The sequence below is a fragment of the Bombina bombina genome, chromosome 5, assembly GCF_027579735.1.
Source record: "Bombina bombina isolate aBomBom1 chromosome 5, aBomBom1.pri, whole genome shotgun sequence".
In the NCBI taxonomy this organism is placed as follows: domain Eukaryota; kingdom Metazoa; phylum Chordata; class Amphibia; order Anura; family Bombinatoridae; genus Bombina; species Bombina bombina.
The window spans coordinates 799438525-799465778 of NC_069503.1; the positions used below are offsets into that span (position 1 = coordinate 799438525).

The window sequence follows — 27254 nt, forward strand, 5'->3', positions numbered from 1 at the left end:
GGTATTATGTTTACCATAACACAATGGTAATTATTTTTAAAAGTAAACATCTCTGTAAACTTTAACCTTCTAACGCCGTTATATTCCATCATAATTACACTGGGCTTTAGTGCCGTTATGACGAAATAGAACGTCATAACCGTTGACTGTCCTAAAGCCAACGGCTCTTCCATGATGTGATCGCGGTCTGGAGGCCATGCCTAGCGTCACAGGGACGCCCCCCTGACCCAATCCCATCATTGAAATCTTGCTATTGCGTGCACGATCGCAGGATTTCAATTTGTTTACATCGGAACGTTGTTCCGACTTAGACAAATTAACCCTGTCATCAAAGGGTTAATGAATAAAAGTGCTTTACTTTATTAAAGTTTACAATCGCTTTAACTCTTTCCTGTTCTTCTATTTCATTTCAATTTTGAATGCAAGTTTAAAATATACAACTTAACAATTTTAGCTGAATTTTGTAATGAATAATACCCCAGACATCCCAACCTGCAAAAACTCATTTCAGGGAGGTGGGTTCACCCGCTACTGTGCCAACTCCCCCCTTTCTCATTTATATAGTGGACGCCTTGAAACCCTAAATAAGATAGATACTTATCATTAAAGTAGCTTATCGCTAAAGGCCCATTAAAAAAAAGTAACTTTATTACACAACCACATACAACAAACCTATTTTCCAGTGATCGTACGCTTGTTGAATGCTTAAATATTTTAGAATACAAAGTTTAATTACATGCAGTAAATAAGGTAGTATTTGTGTTTTATTTTATTAGAATAAGTGGGGGCTTTTTGGTTATCGGTGCATGCTTTGAGGGTTCTATATCGTCCCAGCAACTAAAGGCATTCATTAAAGGATTACTTTCTGTTATAATTTTTAAGCTAAACAACTAACATATTAATGTTAATAAACATTAATTAAAACCTACTGACCTATATTTTCTCCAAAACGAAGTTTCATAACGTTCTAAAAGTTATATCTTTTATTTGCCGATGATGTGACGTTATCCTGCCCACTATTTTCAGCACTGCATGTTCAAAATACTTAAAGGGACAGTATACTGTAAAATAGTTTTTCCCTTAATGTGTTTACAATTGCTTTTTTTACCAACTGCAGAGTAAAAAATGTATGAAAATTAGCTTTTTAAGGCTTATTTGTGTATATTAAAGCTCTGATTTTGTGTTTTGAAGCCACAACCTAATAAAATGGGTTGAGCTTGTAGGTATAATCCGATCTCATTACTGTATCACATTGTGCAAATATACCTGCTTCTTTATCTTATATCTGTCCTTAAAACAATCACCAGTACTTTGAGAGAATAATGGAAAATCAACATTTTATTACCTTATCTCTGCTATATCGCACTGGGAGTGTAATTTCTTCTGCTGGCTGTGTTTACAAAGCTTATCTATAGCTGGTACGCGCGGCCACAAACTTTCAGAATAGGTGGGGATACCACATGCTAAATCAACAATTTCAGATGCCAATATAAGGGTAAAAGAAATACTTGTAAACAATTGAATACACTCCAGCAGGTAAAGTGGATCATTGGGAACAAATTAAAGAGGAGAAAAATTTTGAGTAAACTGTCCCTTTAAACCAATAACTTTGTGTTTAAAGCGCCATTTTGAAACCTAGGTATTGTAAACGGATTGGTACAGAGCAAAGGATACCCACGGAGTGGGTTTGGAAAACAATTAAATTTGCAGACAAGATTTCTGATATATGGTAGAGATATGTTAATGAAATGCTATTGATAAAAAGCGTATTTGGGGTAGTTAGTTAGTAACAGGCATAGAAAATATTTACTTACAGTGGCCCTTTAAAGAAAAACTTTTCCGGATTTGGGCCACATTGGATCATGGTACTTGGAGTTTCAGGGAGATTGCATTCCATGGCATCAGGGAGCCGCTATTACAATCAGGGAGACTCCATGAACTTCAGGGAGAGTTGGGATGTCTGGATGTATATAGTTAGCAAGTTCAGTTTTACTTATCTTAGTGGTTTCCCATTGCTCATCTGCAGTCCCAGATTCTCTCCTACAAAATAAACAATAAAAAAATTAAGAATAAAAACAAATATTGTGCTCCATGTGTAATATTTTCCTACACCCAGTTCTTCATGTTTCTAGCACAAATCCTAGGCACAAGTTCCCATTTATTCAGTTGAAAAATAAAATCTACAGATCTCTGGCTGGCTGTTATAAAGCAGCCTCTAATGAGGATCTCAGCTTCTTGCTTCATGAAAACACATATTCTTCTCACTCCTTTATCACATTAATATTTCTTCCATGTCACCATAAGCCCAGATAACAACTCCTGACCAAGCACACAGCATCAGAAGTAAAACAGAAATATCTGTCCTATTGATTTTAGTCTTCCTCTCTTCCGCTTCCTCAGCTCACTGTACCATGTGATCATTGCTGTCACGTGACTGCTGTGATGTCAGAGGGTCCTTTAGAGAGATGGAATCTAGCTGCTACCTTGTATGGAGTGGGAGGATCTGAGCAAGGAGAGGCTGTGGGGGTTCTGACTGATCCGATCCCATGTTTCTGAGATCATTTATCCGCAGCACACCTTGTTACAAGCATTTTAATGGAAACAGTACTACAACTTGGCATTCCCGTAAAGGTACACATGCTGACAGGGGGTATACACTGCACATGCAGGGTTTTTTGGGCCTGACTTTAGCCTTATAACCCCTTCGACATTTGACCATATACAATATCATTGTGCTTTCGAGGACACGAATGTTATAGTCCGAGACAAATACTGCAACATGAACATCCTCACCTGCTTCTTGCCGAGCAAAATGGGGAGTGTCACAAGCTTTAATTCGATTTATTTACACTCTATTGAATAGCGTTGTTACTTAGTTTATGTAGCTATCGCCCTTTGTAGTCGTACTGTCTTTAATGTAAAAAACTTTCGCTTTATGGGGTATATAAATATAACAAAGTCGTGATCTGTACGTTTTGTGATGCTGGATTGTATTACATTGTTTACAAAGAGCTCCTTTTTATGTCAGCATTTGATATTTGGTTTTGCCTATGGCACCCCAACCTATACTGAATGTTTCTTTATTTAAGTATATGCTATAGAAAAGCTGTGTAAAGATAGCCAGCAGAAGAAAACATCCTCAAATGGGGGTTAAGAGAGATGAGCAATAAAATGTTATTTTTTTTAAACTGTTTTCTTTAAAGGGACAGTATACACCAATTTTCATATAAGTGCATGTAATAGTCACTACTACAAAGAAGAATATGCACAGATACTGATATAAAAAGCCAGTATAAAACCTTTTAAAAACTGAATTTGAAGCTCCTAGTTTAGCACTGTTGATGAGCACAATGTTATTTACAAATAAGCAAACCTATAAATAGTTACAAAAACACTCCCAGCTGGGCTATATAAATGGATAATCTACAAAACGTATGCAAAGAAAAATCTAGTGTACAATGTCTCTTTTTAAAGGGACAGTCTACAATATAATTTTTATTGTTTTACCCATTCCCCAGATTTGCATAACCAACATGGTTATATTTATCTACTTTTTACCTTTGTGATTACCTTGTATCTAAACATCTTCTGACAGCCCCCTGATCACATTACTTTGTATTTTTTATCTATTGACTTGCATTTAGTACTGTGTTGTGCAAACTCTTAATTCCCCGGGCATGAACACATTGTTATCTAAATGGCCCACATGAACTAGCAGTATCCTGTTGTGAAAAGCAAATACAAACGCATGTGATTAAGTGGCTGTCAGAGCTTTTGAAACAGACAGAAATGTAGAGGTTTAAATGTTATAAAGTATATTAATCTAATAATGTTGGTTGTGCAAAGCTAGGGAATGGGTAGTATATCTATATTTTTAAACAATAACAAATTTAGTGTAGACTGTCCCTTTAAGTAGTGGGCTTTGATATGTAGACATATAAAGAAGCATGTGTGTACACAAAGTGATAAAATAAGGAGATATGTTTTCCCTGTAAGTTGAACCCATTTTAATTGATTGTGGTTTCAAAGAACAAAAACAGCTATTTCATATGCAAAGATAAACAAACATAAATACACAATTTCCTATACATTTTATACTCTGAAGCTGATATAAGTAGTCATTGGAAACCCATTAAAAAATGTTTACAGTACATTGTCCCTTTAATGTATACTGATTTTGTTGTATATACCAGGGCTGGCCTATCTAATGCTTAGTGGTCTGAGTATAATAATAATATCATTTTATATTTTTCTTATCCCCTACATCCTTCCCTTACATCACACGTTTACATTTACTAACAACCTTTCACATTTCCTTGTTATTTTATCGAGTCTGCAAATTTTAAAGAGATTATATTGTTTAAAAAGATAAAAAAAAACGCCTTTACTACCCACCCCCAGCTTTGCACAACCTACATTGTTATATTAATATACTTTATAACATTTAAACTCTACATTTCAGCTTGTTTGTAAGGCACTACAGACAGCCTACATGTTTTTTTATTAGCTTTTCACATCAGTGGAGTTCTTGTTCATGTGGGCCATATAGATAACTTTGTGCTCATGCTCATGGGTTGTGGATGACACTGCATTAATTGGCTACAATGCAAGTCAATAGATTATAAATAAATAGTCATGTGATCATGGGGCTGTCTGCAGAGGCTTAGATACAAGGTAATCACAGAGGTATATTAATATAACCATGTTGGCTGTGCAAAACTGGGGAATGGGTAATAAAGGGATTATCTATCCTTTTTTTTTTTTTTTTTTTTTAAACAAACATTTTGGAGTTGACTGGTCATTTAGGAGCCACCCATATCATTTTCAGCAACTTGTGATTTATTTTATTTATGAATGTGTATAGAAGGGGATGCTTAGGGGACCACATTGCTTCTTTTTTTCTAATAATTGGCTCACTTATTTTCTTTATGTGAATCCAATTTACAGATTTTTTTTTTCTTTTTTCAGGAGTCAAGATCAGTAGATCCACTTCTTATGTGTCCAAATTTATTATATATATATATATATATATATATATATATATATATATATATATATATATATATATATATATATATATATATGTGTGTGTGTAAATAGGTCTCCACTAGCATACTTATCAGTAAAGCAGCATTTGTTCCCCCCCCCCCCCCCCTCAAGTGTCAAATGCTGTTGTGTCCTGCAAGCTTTCCTTCTGGTGACTAATCGGTTATGATGAATATAAAAAGGGATAACACTTTACAAGACTTAAAGGGATATTGTAAAACAATATTTATATGCTCTAATTCTAAAGTGCTACTGGGAACTAGCTGGTCACGTGACAAATGTGTACAGTAATCTATCACCAGCTTGCTCCTGGTAGTGCATTTATGCTCAGGAGTCTATCTAGGTATGCTTTTCAACAAAGAATACTAAGATAATGAATTAAAGTGGATCATAGAAATAAAGTCAAGTCTTTTAAAATTATCTATGTGAACCATAAACATTTAATTTTGTCTTTCGTGTCTATTTGAAATATCACGGTGGAACTCCAGAAATCTGCTGTGTCGTGCAACTGCTGCTTATTGGCTCACAAGCCATGTCTGTACAGGACTGGCAGTTCTCTGTTGCTACCAAGGGATACCTTAAAGGGACATGAAACACAAACATTTTTATTCATGATTCAGAAACAGAATGCAACTTTAAACCATTTCCAATTTACTTGTATTATCTAATTTGCTTCATTCTCTTGGTATTCTTTGTTAAAGTAGCAGCAATGCACTACTGGGAGCTAGCTGAACACATTCAGTGAGACAATAACATGAGGCATATATGTGCAGGCACCAGTCAGCGGCTTCTAAACTTACCTAGGTATCATTTTCAACTAAGGATTGCAAGAGAGCAAAACAAATTATGAAAGAAAACGTTTTGTGTTTCATGTCACTTTAACTATGACTTGAAGTGTCAGTAGTGCTAAAATGACATGCTCTAACAAATTACAGCATGTCATTTTTGTACTTCAGTGTCCCTTTAAGAACTACTAAAATCCCTGTCTTACATAGAAATTGTGAATCTAATTTCTACCCTTTCAAGCTGTAGTAAATATTGTTTCTTATAACCCAGAATAAAAGCAAAATCCAATGATGGTTTGATAGCTGCCTTAAAACAACCTTTGGAGTGGATAGAACAGGTGGACAATTATTCATTCCTTCTTGGATCAAGGTCACAGTAATGTGTATGCTGTAATTAATATCTTGTCGAGTTCTTATATAGGGTCAAGCCTGTTCCTTTTCTTTTAATAGATAAATATTTACTTAAACTCAAGAGGTGACCTGTTTTCAGCAATCTTCTCTATTATATGTTTCTTGTCACTTGGGTCATCAACCATGTTTGTTTCCTAAGCTGTATACTAGAAGGAATAAAGCAAGTGGCGAGGAAAGATGCATTTTATTTACAAACACGTTGCATGTCACAATATTTTATTTAGGGCATATGAATGTACAGCTTTATTGTATTCATTTATATTTAAACCAATTATGTGCATATTTTACTTACAAAATTAGCATTGTACTACTTCACAAATAAGCTGCGGAGTAATGCACTATGCACAAGCAAGAGTTGACATATATCATGAGCTAGGCATGTACATAAGACAGACTACCTAGTTTAACTCAGAGGTGCTTATATGTGCACTAGTTTTAAGCCACACCTTGCTTTAGCCTTCGTACTAGGCCCAGAGCTACTTTGTGAGTGGGAAAGACTATGGTCCTGCAGGGCAGACCTCCAAGGGGCAGTGACCTGCTTTTAGGATTCGGCCTCACTATATATTATAACATGGCTTGACAAAACCAGGAGCCAGGAAGACACTGGCTTCTTAAAGGGACACTGAACCCAATTTTTTTCTATTGTGATTCAGACATTTTAAGCAACATTCTAATTTACTCCTATTATCAATTTTTCTTCATTCTCTTGGTATCTTTATTTGAAATGCTAGAATGTAAGTTTAGATGCCGGCCCATTTTTGGTGAACAACCTGGGTTGTCCTTGCTGATTGGTGGATAAATTCATCCACCAATAAAAAAGTGCTGTCTAGACGTCTGAACCAAAAAAAAGCTTAAATGCCTTCTTTTTCAAATAAAGATAGCAAGAGAACGAAGAAAAAATAATAGGAGTAAATTAGAAATTTGCTTAAAATTGCATGCTCTAGTCTATCTGAATCACAAAATAAAAAAAATTGGGTTCAGTGTCCCTTTAAATATTTACCCCTGGCTCCTAACTTTTTAGGTAATTCACCATATATCTATATAGGAATACCACTATCTGACTCCTAAAAATATGACTGGCTTCTAAATTTTAAACAAATTTGTAAACACTATAAACAATTTTTATATAATGAGTTTCAGTGTAAGTTATAGTAGGTTATATTTTTGAGAATATCAACAGGCATTAGTGTATATTTTGTGTATTGAATTAAATGTAAAATGTGTTTGGTTATACTACTATTTGAGGTATTAATCATATTGCCAAAATCATCCTTGATAGATTCCAGCTGATTGTTTGGGGTTTTTTTGTGGGGGGGAGGGGGACACACACTAAATATTAGCATGTGTAAATATATGAGCACAAATATGCCCCATATCTTTGATGCATAAGGAAGTTTAATTTTTTTTTTTTTAAATAAATAAAAATAGCTCCCAGTTCCCATATTTTGATCTTTACTGTTGTCTCCAACAGGTCGTTGTTTGATTGCCTTCCATCTGTTGCTATACTCGTATTAACAGTATGTTGAGCCAGACCTCAGAAATTTTGTGACATTATCAGAAGGCTTTAGCCTTGTAATTGGTCGTCAAGCTGTCTTGGTCTTTCCTGCTCTGAAAAGGTACTGTATAATTGGAGAAATCCTATCAATAGATCCAGGGTTCTGTACAGTCAAAGTTTCTAATTTTTAGAGAGTGACATTTATCAGGTCTTAACACACATTTATGTTTTTGAAAAAGTTAAATAGTACGACAATACAATAAAACTGCTAAGAAAAAGCACCCACAGCTCCTATTAGAGCTAAGGGGCAGTCTATACCAGAATTGTATTGTTTAAAAAGATAGATGATCCCTTTATTACCCATTCCCTAGATTTGCACGACCAACACAGTTATATAAATACACTTGTTACCTCTGTGATTACCTTGTATCTAAGCCTCTGCAAACTGCCCCCTTATTTCAGTTCTTTTCACAGATATCCATTTTAGCCAATCAGAGCTGGCTCACCAGAACTCACATGCGTGAGCACAGTGTTATCTATATGACACACATGAACTAACACCCTCTAGTGGTGAAAAACCTTTAAAATGCCCTGAGAGAAGAGCAGCATTCAAGGGCTTAGAAATTTGCATATGAACCTCCTAGGTTTAGCTTTCAACTAAGAATACCAAGAGAACAAAGCAAAATTGGTGATAAAAGTAAATTGGAAAATTGTTTAAAATTACATGATCTATCTGAATCATGAAAGTTTATTTTGGACTAGACTGTCCCTTTTTAAATGGGGCTCTCTAGTACAATTTAAAATGTATAGTCAGTGCATTTCCGGAAGTATTTGTGGAATATAAAACGCTGATAACTTTTATTGTGCACACTACATGTGAAGCATACAGCCGTAGGTCACATGGACTTTCATTTCCTGATTGTGTGGGCAGTGGCAGTGATGTCAGATTATGCATCATTCCCAGAACTCAAAGATGGTGCAATCGGGGGAAGCAATTATATATGGTCACATGCTTTACAAATTGCATGCTCAATAAAGGTGATCTCTAGAGCCATGCTTGGTGAATTCCTGGTGTCAGGTTTCTATGGGTGTTAAAACTGCTTATTAATTTATGGCACACATGCATCATGTTTGCCAAGTATTTTAACCTTATAACATTGTATTAGTATTGTGCACACGTCAGGCCTTTTCATTCTGGGACACCTTTGGCCTTTGTTTTTTTAACCAGAGTATTATGTTTCCCATCCTTACAGATGATTCCTACAAATTTTGTGCATACCCATTATTTATAAACCATCAGCAGTTGCTGTCATGATAAAGAGAAGGCACACAACCCCCGGGAATATTTTTCTTCATGTTTTGTGACACTACATGAAGACTCTATTCATGGTTGGGCTTTTTCTTTAACTCCCCTCTCTGGTTGTCCATTTCCTCCACCTTTTGCTCCTCCTTTTCCTGTCTCTACACTTCGGCTAAGTTTCTGCCTTAGGTGACCTAAAGTTAACCCTTCAATCATAAGTCTTCTGCATCATGTTCTATATGTGACAAAAATATAGTTATTTCTTTCATGTAATTAGCAAGAGTCCATGAGCTAGTGACGTATGGGATATACATTCCTACCAGGAGGGGCAAAGTTTCCCAAACCTCAAAATGCCAACAAATACACCCCTCACCACACCCACAATTCAGTTTTACAAACTTTGCCTCCGATGGAGGTGGTGAAGTAAGTTTGTGCTAGATTCTACGTTGATATGCGCTCCGCAGCAAGTTGGAGCCCGGTTTTCCTCTCAGCGTGCAGTGAATGTCAGAGGGATGTGAGGAGAGTATTGCCTATTTGAATGCAGTGATCTCCTTCTACGGGGTCTATTTCATAGGTTCTCTGTTATCGGTCGTAGAGATTCATCTCTTACCTCCCTTTTCAGATCGACGATATACTCTTATATATACCATTACCTCTGCTGATTCTCGTTTCAGTACTGGTTTGGCTTTCTACAAACATGTAGATGAGTGTCCTGGGGTAAGTAAATCTTATTTTCTGTGACACTCTAAGCTATGGTTGGGCACTTTATTTATAAAGTTCTAAATATATGTATTCAAACATTTATTTGCCTTGACTCAGAATGTTCAACTTTCCTTATTTTCAGACAGTCAGTTTCATATTTGGGATAATGCATTTGAATCAATCATTTTTCTTACCTTAAAAATTTGACTTTTTTTCCCTGTTAGGCTCGCGGGGGCTGAAAATGCTTCATTTTATTGCGTCATTCTTGGCGCGGACTCTTTTGGCGCAAAAATTCTATTTCCGTTTCCGGCGTCATACGTGTCGCCGGAAGTTGCGTCATTTTTTTGACGTTATTTTGCGCCAAAAATGTCGGCGTTCCGGATGTGGCGTCATTTTTGGCGCCAAAAGCATTTAGGCGCCAAATAATGTGGGCGTCTTATTTGGCGTGAAAAAATATGGGCGTCGCTTTTGTCTCCACATTATTTTAGTCTCATTTTTCATTGCTTCTGGTTGCTAGAAGCTTGTTCTTTGGCATTTTTTCCCATTCCTGAAACTGTCATTTAAGGAATTTGATCAATTTTGCTTTATATATATGTTGTTTTTTCTCTTACATATTGCAAGATGTCCCACGTTGCATCTGAGTCAGAAGATACTACAGGGAAATCGCTGTCTAGTGCTGAATCTACCAAAGCTAAGTGTATCTGCTGTAAACTTTTGGTAGCTATTCCTCCAGCTGTTGTTTATATTGATTGTCATGACAAACTTGTTAAAGCAGATAATATTTCCTTTAGTAAAGTACCATTGCCTGTTGCAGTTCCTTCAACATCTAAGGTGCAGAATGTTCCTGATAATATAAGAGATTTTGTTTCTGAATCCATAAAGAAGGCTATGTCTGTTATTTCTCCTTCTAGTAAACGTAAAAAATCTTTTAAAACTTCTCTCCCTACAGATGAATTTTTAAATGAACATCATCATTCTGATTCTGATGACTCCTCTGGTTCAGAGGATTCTGTCTCAGAGGTTGATGCTGATAAATCTTCATATTTATTTAAAATGGAATTTATTCGTTCTTTACTTAAAGAAGTACTAATTGCTTTAGAAATAGAGGATTCTGGTCCTCTTGATACTAATTCTAAACGTTTGGATAAGGTATTTAAAGCCCCTGTGGTTATTCCAGAAGTTTTTCCTGTTCCTAATGCTATTTCTGCAGTAATTTCCAAAGAATGGGATAAATTGGGTAATTCATTTACTCCTTCTAAACGTTTTAAGCATTTATATCCTGTGCCGTCTGACAGATTAGAATTTTGGGACAAGATCCCTAAAGTTGATGGGGCTATTTCTACCCTTGCTAAACGTACTACTATTCCTACGTCAGATGGTACTTCGTTTAAGGATCCTCTAGATAGGAAAATTGAATCCTTTCTAAGAAAAGCTTATCTGTGTTCAGGTAATCTTCTTAGACCTGCTATATCTTTGGCTGATGTTGCTGCAGCTTCAACTTTTTGGTTGGAAACTTTAGCGCAACAAGTAACACATCGTGATTCTCATGATATTATTATTATTCTTCAGCATGCTAATAATTTTATCTTTGATGCCATTTTTGATATTATCAGAGTTGATGTCAGGTTTATGTCTCTAGCTATTTTAGCTAGGAGAGCTTTATGGCTTAAAACTTGGAATGCTGATATGGCTTCTAAATCAACTTTACTTTCCATTTCTTTCCAGGGTAACAAATTATTTGGTTCTCAGTTGGATTCCATTATTTCAACTGTTACTGGTGGGAAAGGAACTTTTTTACCACAGGATAAAAAATCTAAAGGTAAAAACAGGGCTAATAATCGTTTTCGTTCCTTTCGTTTCAACAAAGAACAAAAGCCTGATCCTTCATCCTCAGGAGCAGTTTCAGTTTGGAAACCATCTCCAGTCTGGAATAAATCCAAGCCAGCTAGAAAGGCAAAGCCTGCTTCTAAGTCCACATGAAGGTGCGGCCCTCATTCCAGCTCAGCTGGTAGGGGGCAGGTTACGTTTTTTCAAGGAAATTTGGATCAATTCTGTTCACAATCTTTGGATTCAGAGCATTGTTTCAGAAGGGTACAGAATTGGTTTCAAGATGAGACCTCCTGCAAAGAGATTTTTTTCTTTCCCGTGTCCCAGTAAATCCAGTAAAAGCTCAAGCATTTCTGAAATGTGTTTCAGATCTAGAGTTGACTGGAGTAATTATGCCAGTTCCAGTTCCGGAACAGGGGATGGGTTTTTATTCAAATCTCTTCATTGTACCAAAGAAGGAGAATTCCTTCAGACCAGTTCTGGATCTAAAAATATTGAATCGTTATGTAAGGATACCAACGTTCAAGATGGTAACTGTAAGGACTATCTTGCCTTTTGTTCAGCAAGGGAATTATATGTCCACAATAGATTTACAGGATGCATATCTGCATATTCCGATTCATCCAGATCATTATCAGTTCCTGAGATTCTCTTTTCTGGACAAGCATTACCAGTTTGTGGCTCTGCCGTTTGGCCTAGCTACAGCTCCAAGAATTTTTACAAAAGTTCTCGGTGCCCTTCTGTCTGTAATCAGAGAACAGGGTATTGTGGTATTTCCTTATTTGGACGATATCTTGGTACTTGCTCAGTCTTTACATTTAGCAGAATCTCATACGAATCGACTTGTGTTGTTTCTTCAAGATCATGGTTGGAGGATCAATTTACCAAAAAGTTCTTTGATTCCTCAGACAAGGGTAACCTTTCTGGGTTTCCAGATGGATTCAGTGTCCATGACTCTGTCTTTAACAGACAAGAGACGTCTAAAATTGATTGCAGCTTGTCGAAACCTTCAGTCACAATCATTCCCTTCGGTAGCTTTATGCATGGAAATTCTAGGTCTTATGACTGCTGCATCGGACGCGATCCCCTTTGCTCGTTTTCACATGCGACCTCTTCAGCTCTGTATGCTGAAGCAATGGTGCAAGGATTACACGAAGATATCTCAGACAATATCTTTAAAACCGATTGTTCGACACTCTCTAACATGGTTTAATTCAGGGGGCTTCTTTTGTGCTTCCGACCTGGACTGTAATTTCAACAGATGCAAGTCTCACAGGTTGGGGAGCTGTGTGGGGATCTCTGACGGCACAAGGAGTTTGGGAATCTCAGGAGGTGAGATTACCGATCAATATTTTGGAACTCCGTGCAATTTTCAGAGCTCTTCAGTTTTGGCCTCTTCTGAAGAGAGAATCGTTCATTTGTTTTCAGACAGACAATGTCACAACTGTGGCATACATCAATCATCAAGGAGGGACTCACAGTCCTCTGGCTATGAAAGAAGTATCTCGAATTTTGGTTTGGGCGGAATCCAGCTCCTGTCTAATCTCTGAGGTTCATATCCCAGGTATAGACAATTGGGAAGCGGATTATCTCAGTCGCCAAACGTTGCATCCGGGCGAATGGTCTCTTCACCCAGAGGTATTTCTTCAGATTGTTCAAATGTGGGAACTTCCAGAAATAGATCTGATGGCGTCCCATCTAAACAAGAATCTTCCCAGGTATCTGTCCAGATCCCGGGATCCTCAGGCGGAGGCAGTGGATGCATTATCACTTCCTTGGAAGTATCATCCTGCCTATATCTTTCCGCCTCTAGTTCTTCTTCCAAGAGTAATCTCCAAGATTCTGAAGGAATGCTCGTTTGTTCTGCTGGTAGCTCCGGCATGGCCTCACAGGTTTTGGTATGCGGATCTTGTCCGGATGGCCTCTTGCCAACCGTGGACTCTTCCGTTAAGACCAGACCTTCTGTCACAAGGTCCTTTTTTCCATCAGGATCTGAAATCCTTAAATTTAAAGGTATGGAGATTGAACGCTTGATTCTTGGTCAAAGAGGTTTCTCTGACTCTGTGATTAATACTATGTTACAGGCTCGTAAATCTGTATCTCGAGAGATATATTATAGAGTCTGGAAGACTTATATTTCTTGGTGTCTTTCTCATCATTTTTCTTGGCATTCTTTTAGAATACCGAGAATTTTACAGTTTCTTCAGGATGGTCTAGATAAGGGTTTGTCCGCAAGTTCTTTGAAAGGACAAATCTCTGCTCTTTCTGTTCTTTTTCACAGAAAGATTGCTGTTCTTCCTGATATTCATTGTTTTGTACAAGCTTTGGTTCGTATAAAACCTGTCATTAAGTCAATGTCTCCTCCTTGGAGTTTGAATTTGGTTCTGGGAGCTCTTCAAGCTCCTCCGTTTGAACCTATGCATTCATTGGACATTAAATTACTTTCTTGGAAAGTTTTGTTCCTTTTGGCCATCTCTTCTGACAGAAGAGTTTCTGAATTATCTGCTCTTTCTTGTGAGTCTCCTTTTCTGATTTTTCATCAGGATAAGGCGGTGTTGCAAACTTCTTTTGAATTTTTACCTAAAGTTGTGAATTCCAACAACATTAGTAGAGAAATTGTGGTTCCTTCATTATGTCCTAATCCTAAGAATTCTAAGGAGAAATCGTTGCATTCTTTGGATGTTGTTAGAGCTTTGAAATATTATGTTGAAGCTACGAAATCTTTCCGTAAGACTTCTAGTCTATTTGTTATCTTTTCCGGTTCTAGAAAAGGCCAGAAAGCTTCTGCCATTTCTTTGGCATCTTGGTTGAAATCTTTAATTCATCTTGCCTATGTTGAGTCGGGTAAAACTCCGCCTCAGAGAATTACAGCTCATTCTACTAGGTCAGTTTCTACTTCCTGGGCATTTAGGAATGAAGCTTCGGTTGACCAGATTTGCAAAGCAGCAACTTGGTCCTCTTTGCATACTTTTACTAAATTCTACCATTTTGATGTATTTTCTTCTTCTGAAGCAGTTTTTGGTAGAAAAGTACTTCAGGCAGCGGTTTCAGTTTGAATCTTCTGCTTATGTTTTTCGTTAAACTTTATTTTGGGTGTGGATTGTTTTCAGCAGGAATTGGCTGTCTTTATTTTATCCCTCCCTCTCTAGTGACTCTTGTGTGGAAAGATCCACATCTTGGGTAGTCATTATCCCATACGTCACTAGCTCATGGACTCTTGCTAATTACATGAAAGAAAACATAATTTATGTAAGAACTTACCTGATAAATTCATTTCTTTCATATTAGCAAGAGTCCATGAGGCCCGCCCTTTTTTTGTGGTGGTTATGATTTTGTATAAAGCACAATTATTCCAATTCCTTATTTTATTTGCTTTCGCACTTTTTTATCACCCCACTTCTTGGCTATTCGTTAAACTGAATTGTGGGTGTGGTGAGGGGTGTATTTGTAGGCATTTTGAGGTTTGGGAAACTTTGCCCCTCCTGGTAGGAATGTATATCCCATACGTCACTAGCTCATGGACTCTTGCTAATATGAAAGAAATGAATTTATCAGGTAAGTTCTTACATAAATTATGTTTTTTTATAAATTGCAGTATAATATGATAGTACTGATGATGGCCCTGAAACTGACTTTAGCACTTACATTCTCTTTGTAATTTTAATCCCTAGGTTTATCATGAGAATGTACCTGTTGAAAACATTTGTTCTGCGGTCAAATGCAACTTCTGCCTTACGTGAAAGTAGGACAATAAAATGGCATCCTTTCTCACCAAGGTATGGATGCCAGGCAGTAGTGTTACAGAGACAAGGGAATCATTGGATTCATTCACCCCCTGGACAAGATATTTCACAAGAAAAAAAGGCACCTTACAATCCAACCCCAAAAGAGGACGCACAGCAGAGTCAAGACAAAAGTCATCTAAGTACTGTGGAAACCCCAGATGCTGTGGATGCTGATCCACTGCAAGACAAATCAATTGGCCTGTTTCAAAGGTTTAAAAAGACTTTTAAACAGTATGGAAAAGTTCTGATTCCAGTTCATCTAGTGACGTCCAGCATCTGGTTTGGGTCTTTTTACTATGCTGCCATCAAGTAAGTGTTTCTGATTGCTTTTTTCTACTAACAAATCTGTAATACATATGTTTTCTACTTTTAATTGGCAGTATCTGAACATTTTACCAGGGTTAAATAGTGTTTATATGGGTTAAATTTATTTTCATTAAAAATATAAGAAAAAGATGAGTAGTAAAAGAAAAACATATGTATCCCAAACATTTTTTTTATAGTTTAAAAATGCATTTGTCCATAGAAAACTTTTATGCTATATTCTGAAAATATGGAAATTCTATTTATATATTTACATTGTACTCATTTTGATGTTTGTAAACTATATGAAATAGCGGCTTTTGAAGGCCAATAACTAGTTTCAACATCGAAATAAACCACTGAAATGTAACTATAATTTTATAGTTATTAAAAAAACATCCATGTTTTATCCCTTTTAAATTCCTATATATATTTTTTTTCTCAATATACCTCGCTGCTTTTCATGCTTCAGCAAAGGTCATATACAGGAAGGATCTTATTTGTATATTTTTGTTTTTTTATGCCCTTGGTAATAATGGATGCTACAATGATTGGGGACACTGCTGCACATATTTTATGGGTTTATTACCCCAGTCTTTATGAATTCCCTGTTTTTAAAACCTCAAACACTCCTGAACTATATATTTATTTCACACAAATATACCAAGATGTTTGTGCACCTCTTTCTCCAACCTACCATATTATTTATTTCATATTATTGATTTGCATTGTGATACCCTTGACTTACCACTCATATGTATGTAAAACCCCATCATTTCTTTTGTTTATATATATATATATATATATATATATATATATATATATATATATATATATAAATCATAGTTGCTGCTCCTGAGCCTACCAGATATGCTTTTCAACAAATGATTCCAAGAAAACGTAATCATTTTCATTCCAGAAGTAGATTGAAAACCCTCTGATAATTAGATTCTGCCTGAATCATGAAACTTTAATTTTGACCTTCACATCCCTTTTATCATGTGTGACACCCTTTGATGACCGCATCACTGTTCCATCCAGACATTCCTTGAACCAATGTGTCTATGGAATCTCAATTTAGTGAGGTACAAAAAAAAATATGAAAAAAATGACAATGCAAAAAAAAGAGAAGACCCTTAAAGGGACATGAAACATAAAAATCTTCTTTTGTGATTCCGACAGAGCATACCATTTTTAAAAAAACTTTCCAATTTACTACTATTATAAAATTTGCTTCATTCCCATGATAATCTGAGTTGAAGAGATACCTAGGTATGCATCAATTTTGGGGTTTTATATCTCTTTAAAAAAATTAAAATTTTTTAGCAAGTCGACCAAATAACTAACCTACAAAATGTAATCCCCAATGCACAGTGACTATACCACGATATTATAAATGATACCGGGTTTTAGTAAAAGCCAGTTTAGTAAGGTGGCCAACAAGCCCTAATTTTACAGACGACAAGGGATATGAAACACAGATTTTTTTTACTTCAAGATTCAGGTAGAGCACACAATTATAAACAACTTTCTAATTTACTCCTATTATCACTTTTTCTTTGATCTCTTTGTATCTTTTATTAAAAAGCAGGAACATAAGCTCAGGAGCGTGCACTTCTCCGGAGCATTATATGGCAGCAGTTTTGCAAGAGCACTAGAGGTAAGTACTATTTCCTGCCATGTAGTGCTCCAGACCCTACCTAGGTATCTCTGCAACACAAAATATCATGGGAACGATACAAATTTGATAATAGAAGTGAATTGGAATATTTTTTAAAAAATTGTATGCTCTGTCTGAATCACAAAAGGTATCCATTTAATTCTGACAAAGTATACACTGCTATCCTATCCTTTCAATTTATCTAATGATTAGAGCTTTTAAATAACTGAAGCTGCAATGTAAATTATATTAATTAAAACAGGAGTTTCCTAAATGTGTCATTTTATTAATTTTCCTGGCACTGATTAACTAAGTTGCTAATATTTAGGGCTAGATTTATCAAAGGCTAGGCGAACTCTGTATGTGCTTCGCCTGTAACTGCGCCCCAGCTCACCTCCGGAGAAGCGCACATGTGCGCCTGAATTCATCAAAAAAATAGGCAAAACTTTGCGCAGGCGAGCTGTGGCATAATGATAAATGTCGCCTGTCGGAAAAAGCATTTACTCCCTATTTATCACAGTACATCCCTATAAATATTTTCGCCGCCATGTTTTGATTATTAAAAAAGAGGTTTTTAGGTAACTATTTAGCTTCTATTTATATTATATAATGTTTCTGTGCTGTTTTTGCCATATGTTGATAATTTAAGATCACAAAAATAAAAATAACTGCGCCTGTGGAAGGGCAAATTTCTGGCAATAACCGTCTCTTCTTGGCACTGAGCAATTTGAAAAATTAGTTAAAAGAAGAAAGTACTGCATCACAAGATGTAAAGGCATGTTCGCCTCAGTCTGTATCGCGGAATATACAACACGCAATTGAAGCCGAAATTTCAGTTCCCTATCGGCGCCAAGCAATGATAAATAAGAAACTGGGCGTATTTGTAGGTCAGGCTGTTAAATTACGCCTATTACTAATGTATGTTGTTGCACTCGGGAGCGCGCCCATGCGCCTAGGCGAATGCAAGCGGAGTGCGAAGAAGTTTCTTTCAGATTTGCGCAATTATAGGCGCAGAGGGCTTTGATGAATATGACGATCAGTTTGTATGCACTATTTTGGACGTAATTATAGGAGAATGGCTTTGATAAATCTAGCCCTTAATTTTACTCACATAAAATTCTAATAAGTTTCCTTTAATGCTTTGACTACTTTTTCCTTTATCATACAGATTTTTTAGCATTTAAATTTACATCGTAATTAAAATGTATATTTTGGCTTTCTAAGCCCATTTAAAAACAGAAACAAGATGTTGACATTCTACTACTTTGTTCAGTTGTATCCAGATGAAGAATTCCCCCTATTATTTGCACATCTGTTTCTGTTTTAAATAACAATGGCCTGTATCAGAAATGCACATGTCAGCTGCTGCCCTCACATACCCAGCCTGCAGCTGGAAGGCTCTTGACATCAGTTTATATTCTAGAATAAGTGTTTGTTTTAGTTACCTCCTAACCAACTGTCTTATTGCCATTTCCAGCTGCTACTGATCCCAAATGTCAGTCTAAACATAGCAGACCCTTTTACATTATATGTTCCAAGCTATTAAAAAATCATGACTAAGACACAAACAGCAGAATGTGTTGGGTTGTTTTTTCTTATGCAGTTAGGTATTTAGGTTTTATTGATTTTTTTTTTAAGCCATCTATATAGAAAGAACAGTAAATTTCCACTGCTACATTGGTTTTGTGATCTGTTAAAAAAAAAAAAAAAAAAAAAAATCCCAGCAGGCTAATTAGAGATTTATTTTGCTGTCTATAACATTGTGATTTAGTTGCTGGATTAGTAACTCTGTGATATTTTTAAAGTTCCTTTTTATAGACATTTTAAATAATGTACTTAACATCTTTAAAGGGACAGTCTAGTCAAAATTAAACTTTTATTATTCATATAGGGCATGCCATTTTAAACAACTTTCTAATTTTACTTTTATCATCAAATTAGCTTTTTCTCTTTGTATTCTTTGTTTAAAGCTAAACCTAGGTAGGCTTGTATTCTATTTTCTAAGCCCTTGAAGGCCGCCTCTTATCTCAGGGCATTTTGACAGTTTTTCACAGCTAGAGTGTGTTAGTTCACGTGTGCCATATAGATAACATTGTGCTCACACACGTGGAGTTACCTAGGAATCAGAACTGATTGGCTAAAATGTCTGTCAAAAGAACTAAAATAAGGGGGAAGTCTGCAGATGCTTAGATACAAGTTAATCACAGAGGTAAAAAGTATATTAAATAACAGTGTTGGTTATCTGAAACTGGGTAATGGTTAACAAAGGGATTATCTATCCTGTCTTTTTTAATATTCACCCCTTAACAACCAAGGACGTGCCTGGCACATCCTCTGGAGTTTCAAGCACTGGAAGTGATAGTGCAATACACTTTTCTAAGCAACCAATGCAGAGAGGGCCATTCTGTGGCCCTCTCGGGATCGGCCAGCGATAGTGCCGATCGTTGGTGGCGTGGGCGGGCAGCCTATCGCTGGAGGAGGCGGGTGGAGGGGCTTGAATAGGGGTGGGAGCGGGTGGGACCGTTACGCCACGCTACATCACGGCAAGGAGTGTGGAGGAGGAGAGGGGGATCCTATGTGGGATCCATGTTTATAAAGCAATCTGGGGGGGGGCAGCTGCAGTAGCCAAAAAAGTGTTATTGTTTTTTAAAAAAAGAAAATACCATAATTTAGAGAAAATTGGGTACTGCCAGTACCAAAGATGGTGGCAAATAGGTAGAGCGGGGGAGGGTTAGAGAGCTGTTTGGGGGGGGGGGGGGGGTCAGGGAGGTTGATTGGTAAGGGGGTATCCTACACTGCAGAATTTGTTTTTTTTTATTTTATTTTAAAAAAAAAAAACTTATTTTTATACTTGCAGACTTTCTACCTGTACTTCAGATGGGGGTGACCTTTGGGGGGTGGGGGAGGGAAGAGCTGTTTGAGAGGCGTCAGGGAGGGATCAGGGGGTGGGATGTGTCAGGTGGGAGGCTGATCTCTACACTAAAGCTAAAATGAATCCTACAAGCTACCTAATTAACCCCTTCACTGCTGGGCATAATACATGTGTGGTGCGCAGCGGTATTTAGCGGCCTTCTAATTAAGAAAAAGCAATGCCAAAGTCATATGTCTATTTCTGAACAAAGGGGATCCCAGAGAAGCATTCACAACAATTTGTACATAATTGCACAAGCTGTTTGTAAATAATTTCAGTGAGAAACCTAAAGTTTGTGAAAAAAAAAAAAAAGTGTGTGTATATATATATATATATATATATATATATATATATATATATATATATATATATATATATATATATATATATAATTTTATTGATCGCATTTGGCGGTAATAGGATGGCATGAAAAAATTATATACATGTGAAGGGTTATTCAGGAATTCCTGACAGATATCAGTGTTCCAATGTAACTTTCGCTAATTTTGAAAAAAAAAAAATAGGTTTGGAAATAGCAAAGTGCTACTTGTACTTATTGCCCTATAACTTGCAAGAAAAACAAAGAACATGTAAACATTGGGTATTTCTTTTTGGTGGTTGTAAATGTGTAACAGATTTTGGGGGTCAAAGTTAGAAAAGGGGGTGTGGGTTTTTTTTTTTTTCCAATTTTTGTTCATATTTTATAAAAAAAAAATTATAGTAAATTATATGATATGAAAATAATGGTATCTTTAGAAAGTCCATTTAATGGTGAGAAATGCAGTATATAATATGTGTGGGTACAGTAAATGACTAAGAGGAAAATTACAGCTAAACGCAAACACCACAAAAATGTTAAAACATCCATGGCCCTTAACGGCAAGAAAATTTAAAAATGGTCTGGTCACTAAGGGGTTAAATAAATCAGTGAAGACCAACTTCCTAACACAGGTGGACCACGGTTCAATATTTTAGATGCCTTACAGGCTGCAATGCTGCATTTAAATGTATGGCTATGAAATGCACAAATAATATATTTCCTACAAGTAACCAATGGCACAGATCCAGATCTTAGTAAGGTTGCAGGGTATACCCTGTCTGCTGTCCTCTCTTCTAGTGTGGTATTTTGATATGTGACCACCACCACCTTGTTTTGGGTTTTAAAAGACTGTTAAATGCAAGTACTAATAGAATACACTAACACAGAGCATTTTCTTTATCATATCCAGTTCTTTCAGCACATACACAACTCTAGTTTGAAAGTGCAGTCAACTTCTGGGTTTTGTGTGTATTTATATATGTGTGTGTGTGTGATACATACACATACACACACACACACACACACACACACACACACACACACACACACTGCATGGATTGCATAGATTTCTGCCCATCTTAGATATGCTTCCCTGCTGTATCTTAGTCTTGAGTAACAATCAACTGGGACACATCCTTCTATTTAATTTGTTTTTGCTATGGAGCTTTCTCACATATATTGGAAGTAAATCAGTTCTTGGGCTAGTATAGTAAGATGGGGAGCTTAGGGCATTTGAGACACAGTTTTATCACTAATCTGCACACACAAAGATTCACTATTAGTTTATCCTCCTTATCAATACTTACCATCAAAAAAATGCATTTTAACCTCATTGATGATTTTTATGGAACTGTGATTAAATACTTTAAGACCCTCAACAGCACAGAGTTTGTACCAATAGTCTTATCACAGCAGTGCGTTATTGAAATGTAAAGTGCTATCATTTGAAAAGACCAGCAGAGGGTGCAACTTGACAACATTTAAGGAACCAGTGAAAAGTTGTATTGAACCTGCTCCTAGTAAAATGTTTATTAGCTTTGTAAAGAGTTGGAAAATTTTAAATTACTAAAGACTAGTAATAAATTGCAGAAGACGAGTAATACACTTTTTTTTTTCTTTTTTTTTTTTTTTTATGCCTTTCTTTAACAGTAAATGAATTTTCCTTTTTTCTCTACTGATTTTTTTTATATTTTCATGCCCTGACAATTATATATTTATTATATTTCATTTTTATGTGTCCCCCTTTCTACAGAGGTGTAAATGTGGTTCCTTTTCTGGAGTTTATCGGTTTGCCTGAAGTGATAGTGAACATTCTGAAGAATTCCCAGAGTGGTAATGCACTTACAGCCTATGCATTGTACAAGGTAATCATGGACAATGGATTAATAAAAACCTTAAATATAAATTTAAGCGCAGATAGTAATTCCATGCTCAGTCACAGGATATTACTCTGAGTGCACTTAAATACACTATCAGTATTTATTTTTCCCTTTTTAATTTAACCCCTTAATGACCAATGACAATTATTCTGTCATGGAACAATTGAGCAAATTCCTTAAGGGGTTAATTTAAATGAGTATGAAACCGTGCTCCTTTTAAAATAAAATAAAAAATTAAATCAAAGAAAACCTAAAAATAGGAAACAACTTACTTCTTAGTGTAGCCACTGCAGCTAGATAAAAGAGCTGCTGGTACATAACTTAAGTTCTATTGTCACATGATTTTTGCAGCAGAGTCCTCTACTGAGGGCACTTCAAATGAAAGGCTTCTCCTTTGCCTTCCTGTAGAGACCACAGCCCCATTGTGGGGTTGTGACAGGAAATAATGGGCCCTTCACAAATTTAGTTATATGTAAATAAAAGGAAAAATCCTTTTACAATTATACATATTGTAATGATTTCTATAAAGTATAATTCACTGATTAATGTGTGTTTATTACAACAACAAAACAGACTTTTTTTTTTTTTTTTTTAAATCCCTATAACTGAAAATGAAGAATTCTGAGGGCTAAAAGTGCCCATGGTAGGCTCCACAAGCCTAACCCAAGCACTTGGCTATCCTAAGTTATCCTCAGCAGAGATTATCAGATAAGAAACCTCAAAACAATGCAACTTTTGCTATGGAAAAACATAAATTATGCTTACCAGATCATTTCCTTTCCTTCTGTATTTGGAGAGTCCACGGCTTGATTCCTTACTTGTGGGAATACAGAACCTGGCCACCAGGAGGAGGCAAAAGCACCCCAGCCAAAGGTTTAAATACCTCCCCCACTCCCCTCATCTGCCGAGGGAACAAGGATCAGTCAGAGAAATATCAGGGTATAAATGGTGCCAGAAGGACAAACAAAATTTAGGTCCGCTCTACAGAGAATACAGATGAGGGCCGTGGACTCTCCTCATACAGAAGGAAAGGAAATTATCTGGTAAGCATAATTTATGTTTTCCTTCTTTAATATGAGGAGAGTCCACAACTTCATTCCTTACTTGTGGGAAACATATACCCAAGCTCCAGAGGACACTGCATGAACGGGAGGGCAAAAAAGGAGGCAGACCCTAGTCTGAGGGCACCACAGCCTGTTACACCTTTCTCCCAAAAGCTGCTTCAGCCGAAGCAAAAACGTAAAACTTGTAAAATTTAGAAAAGGTATGTAAGGAGGACCAGGTAGCCACCCTACAAATCTGATCAATAAAGGCCTCATTCTTGAAGACCCAAGAGGAAGCCACTGCTCTAGTTGAATGAGCCATAGTCCTCTAAAGGGGGGTTATGTCCCGCTGTCTCATAAGCTGAGCAAATAATGCTCCTCAACCAAAAAGATAAGGAAGTGGATGAGACCTTCTGCCCCCTACGCTTCCCAGATAGACAACAAACAAAAAAGAAGTCTGTCTAAACTCCTTTGTAGCCTGAAGATAGAACTTCAAGGCCCGAACCACATCCAAATTATGAAGTAACCGTTCCTTCGAAGAAGAAGGATTAGGACACAAGGAAGGAACCACAATCTCCTGATTGATGTTGTTATCTGAAACGACCTTAGGAAGAAAACCTAACCCAGTATGAAGAACAGCCTTATCAGTATGAAAAACTAGGTAAGGAGGCTCACATTGCAAGGCAGCCATTTCAGAGACTCTGCACGCTGAAGCAATAGCCAGTAGAAAAAGAACCTTCCAAGACAGTAATTTAATGTTAACTACATGCATAGGCTCAAACGGAGCCTTCTGCAAAACTTTAAGAACAAGATTTAAACTCCAAGGAGGAGCGCTAGATCTAAGCACTGGCCTGATTCTAACCAGAGCCTGAACTAAAGACTGAACATCTGCAAGCTCAGCGAGCCTCTTGTGCAGTAAACAGGGCCGAAATCTGTCCCTTAAGGGAGCTAGCAGAAAGGCCCTTCTCCAAACCATCCTGGAGAAAAGAAAGAATCCTGGAAACCCTGATCTTATGCCAGGGGAATCCACACTCTTCACATCAGAATAAGTAGGTCTTCCACACCTTATAATAGATGTGACGAGTAACCGGCTTATGAGCTTGAATGAGAGTATCAATAACTCTCTCAGAGAAACCTCTCTTGGCTAGGACTAAGCGTTCAATCTCCACGCAGTCAGCCTTAAGAGAATCTAGATTTTCATGAACAAAAGGACCTTGTTCCAGCAGTTCCCGATCGAGCAATCTGTATCACTGATGCCCGCTCCTGTTTGATCCGGGCCACTACTTGAGGAAGGAGAGGTAATGGCGGAAAAAGGTATACCTCCTAGCTCCGCCTAAGGATCCCTTGATCTCGACCCATACCTGGGTAGCTTGGTATTAAGACGGGACGCCATGATATCTATCTCGGGAGTCCCCCACCTGTTGCATATCCCTGCAAACACCTAGTTATGGAGAGACCATTCCCCCGGATGAAAGGATTGCTGAGAAAATTTGCTTCCCAGTTGTCCACACCCGGAATGGGGATCGATGACAGCGAACAGAATACGAGATACCTCTCTCATTGCTAGGGAGATCCTTGTTCCTCCCTGGTGGTTGATGTAAGCCACCCAGGTTATATTGTCTGATTGGAATCTGATAAACTGGGACAAACCCAGATGGAGCCAAGCCTTCAGAGCATTGAAGATTGCTCAAAGTTCCAGAATGTTGATTGGAAGAGAGCTCTCCTCTCGAGACCAAAGACCCTGAGCCTTCTTGGCTCCCCAAACTGCTCCCCATCCTGAGAGACTTGCATCTGTAGTCACAATCTCTGAGGATGGTCTTTAAAAGGATGTACCTCGGGACAGGTGATCTTGACAGAGCCACCAAGAGAGTGATTCTCTCGACCGTTTGTTCAGAGAGACCTGTTGAGACAGATCCGAATTATTGCCGTTCCACTGTCTCAGGATGCACAGCTGTAACGGTCTGAGACAGAACCTGGCAAAGGGAATTATGTCCATGCTGGACACCATGAGACAAATCGCCTCCATACACTGCGCCACAGAGAGCCTTGAGGAGATCTGGAGGGTAAGACATGCCGAAGCCAGCTTGCAGCGTCTCTGGTCTGAAAGAACTATCTGAAAGAGTCTATTCGAGTGCTCAGGAATTCTACCCTGTCGCTTGGAATAAGTGAACTCTTTTCCAAGTTTATCTTCTATTCATCGGATCGAAGAAGAGAGAGGAGATTCTGAATGTTCTTTCGATAGACGAAAGGATGGTGCTTGTACCAGAATATCGTCCAAGTAAGGTGCTACTGCAATGCCCTGGGTTCTGGCCATGGCTAAGAGAGCCCCCAGAACCTTTGTGAATATTCTTGGGGCAGTAGCTAGGCCAAACGGAAGAGCAATAAAATGAAAGTGCTGGTCCAGGAAGGCAAACCTTAGGAACTTAAAGTGTTCCCTGTGGATTGGGACATGAAGGTAAGCGTCCTTCAGATCATTAGTGGTCATGAACTTTCCCTTCTGGACTAAGGGAAGGATAGACCTTACCGTCTCCATCTTGAACGAGGGGACGTTCAGAAACTTGTTTAAGCACTTTAGGTCCAGAATCAGGTGGAAAGTTCCCTCCTTTTTTGGGACCACGGAAGGTTTGAGTAGTATCCCAAGCCTCGTTCCTCTATGGGAACCGGGACAATGACTCCTAAGGAGGACAGATCCCGAATGCACCCCAGAGAGGGATCCCTCCTTAACTGATTTTGATGACAGATTTGAGAGTAGGAATCTGCCCTTGGGTGGAAGAGACTTGAAAACAAATCTATAACCCGAGCAATGACCTCCAGGACCCAAGGATCCTGCACATCCCTGAACCAAGCTTCTGAGAAGAGCGAAAGTTTGCCCCCTACCTGATCCATAGACGGACCAGGGGCGGCCCCTTCATACTGATTTGGTCTTAGCGGGCTTCTTGCTCTGCTTGGACTTATTCCAGGACTGAGCCGGCTTCCAAGTCTTAGGTTGCTCGGTCTTAGCGGAGGATTGCTGACGCTGGGATTTATCTGAACGACAAGGAATGAAAATGATTAGATTGTCCCTTAGATCTGTTCCTTTTTTATCTTGTGGTAGGAAGGCACCCTTGCCCTCTGTAACCGTGGAAATAATGGAGTCCAGTCCTGGACCAAACAAAATATTACCCTTGAATGAAAGGCTAAGGAGTCTGGACTTGGAAGTCAAGTTCGTAGACCAGGACTTCAGCCACAGAGCCGGCGGGCCTGAACAGAAAACCCAGCATTTTTAGCATTCAAACGAATAATTTGCAAATTTGCATAGCAAATAAAAGAATTAGCAACCCTTAAAGCCTTAATTCTATCAAGAATTATATTGAGGGGACCTTCCACCTTGATCAATTCCAATGAGTCACACCAGTAGGTAGCCGCTCCCACAACCGCGGCAACTGCAAATTTGAAATAAATATCCCGAATGTTGAAACATCTTTCTTAACTGAGTTTCCATCTTTTTATCCATGGGCTTTTTGAACGACAAACTATCCTCCAGAGGGATAGTAGTGCATTTTGCAAGTGTGGAGACAGCGCCATCCACCTTAGGGACGGAACCCCACAACTCCAAATGAGAGTCCAGGAACAGTTTCTTAAAGACAGACAAAGAGGTGAAAAAAAAAACAATCCTCTCCCATACGTTCTTAATAATGTTTGCCATCTTTACAAGAACAGGGAAAGTCTGAGGAACAACCCTGTCTTCGTAAACTCTATCCAGTTTAGGAATTAAAGGTTCTTCAGGCAGTTTGGCCTCTGGAACCTC

At 37.7% G+C, this 27254-nt stretch overlaps 2 protein-coding genes across 5 annotated transcripts in view; one reads left to right on the forward strand and one right to left on the reverse strand.

Annotated features, from left to right (window-relative positions):
* The window catches only part of RNMT (RNA guanine-7 methyltransferase), a 195932-nt gene extending 193550 nt beyond the window's left edge, over positions 1-2382 (reverse strand). For all 3 annotated transcript variants that reach the window (XM_053714880.1, XM_053714883.1, XM_053714882.1), the window contains exon 1: positions 1815-2382. In XM_053714880.1, coding sequence (XP_053570855.1) covers positions 1815-1897 — 83 coding nt within the window. In that variant the 5' untranslated portion in view covers positions 1898-2382. The remainder of the gene's footprint in view (positions 1-1814) is intronic.
* Positions 2383-2462: 80 nt separating this feature from the next.
* FAM210A (family with sequence similarity 210 member A) overlaps positions 2463-27254 on the forward strand; it is a 59440-nt gene continuing 34648 nt past the window's right edge. The window contains exons 1-4 of one of the 2 annotated variants that reach the window (XM_053714886.1): positions 2465-2631; positions 7714-7858; positions 15238-15660; positions 22298-22409. In XM_053714886.1, coding sequence (XP_053570861.1) covers positions 15245-15660; positions 22298-22409 — 528 coding nt within the window. In that variant the 5' untranslated portion in view covers positions 2465-2631; positions 7714-7858; positions 15238-15244. Of the gene's footprint in view, positions 2632-7713; positions 7859-15237; positions 15661-22297; positions 22410-27254 lie in introns of both variants that reach the window. The other variant, XM_053714887.1, reaches the window with a different exon arrangement.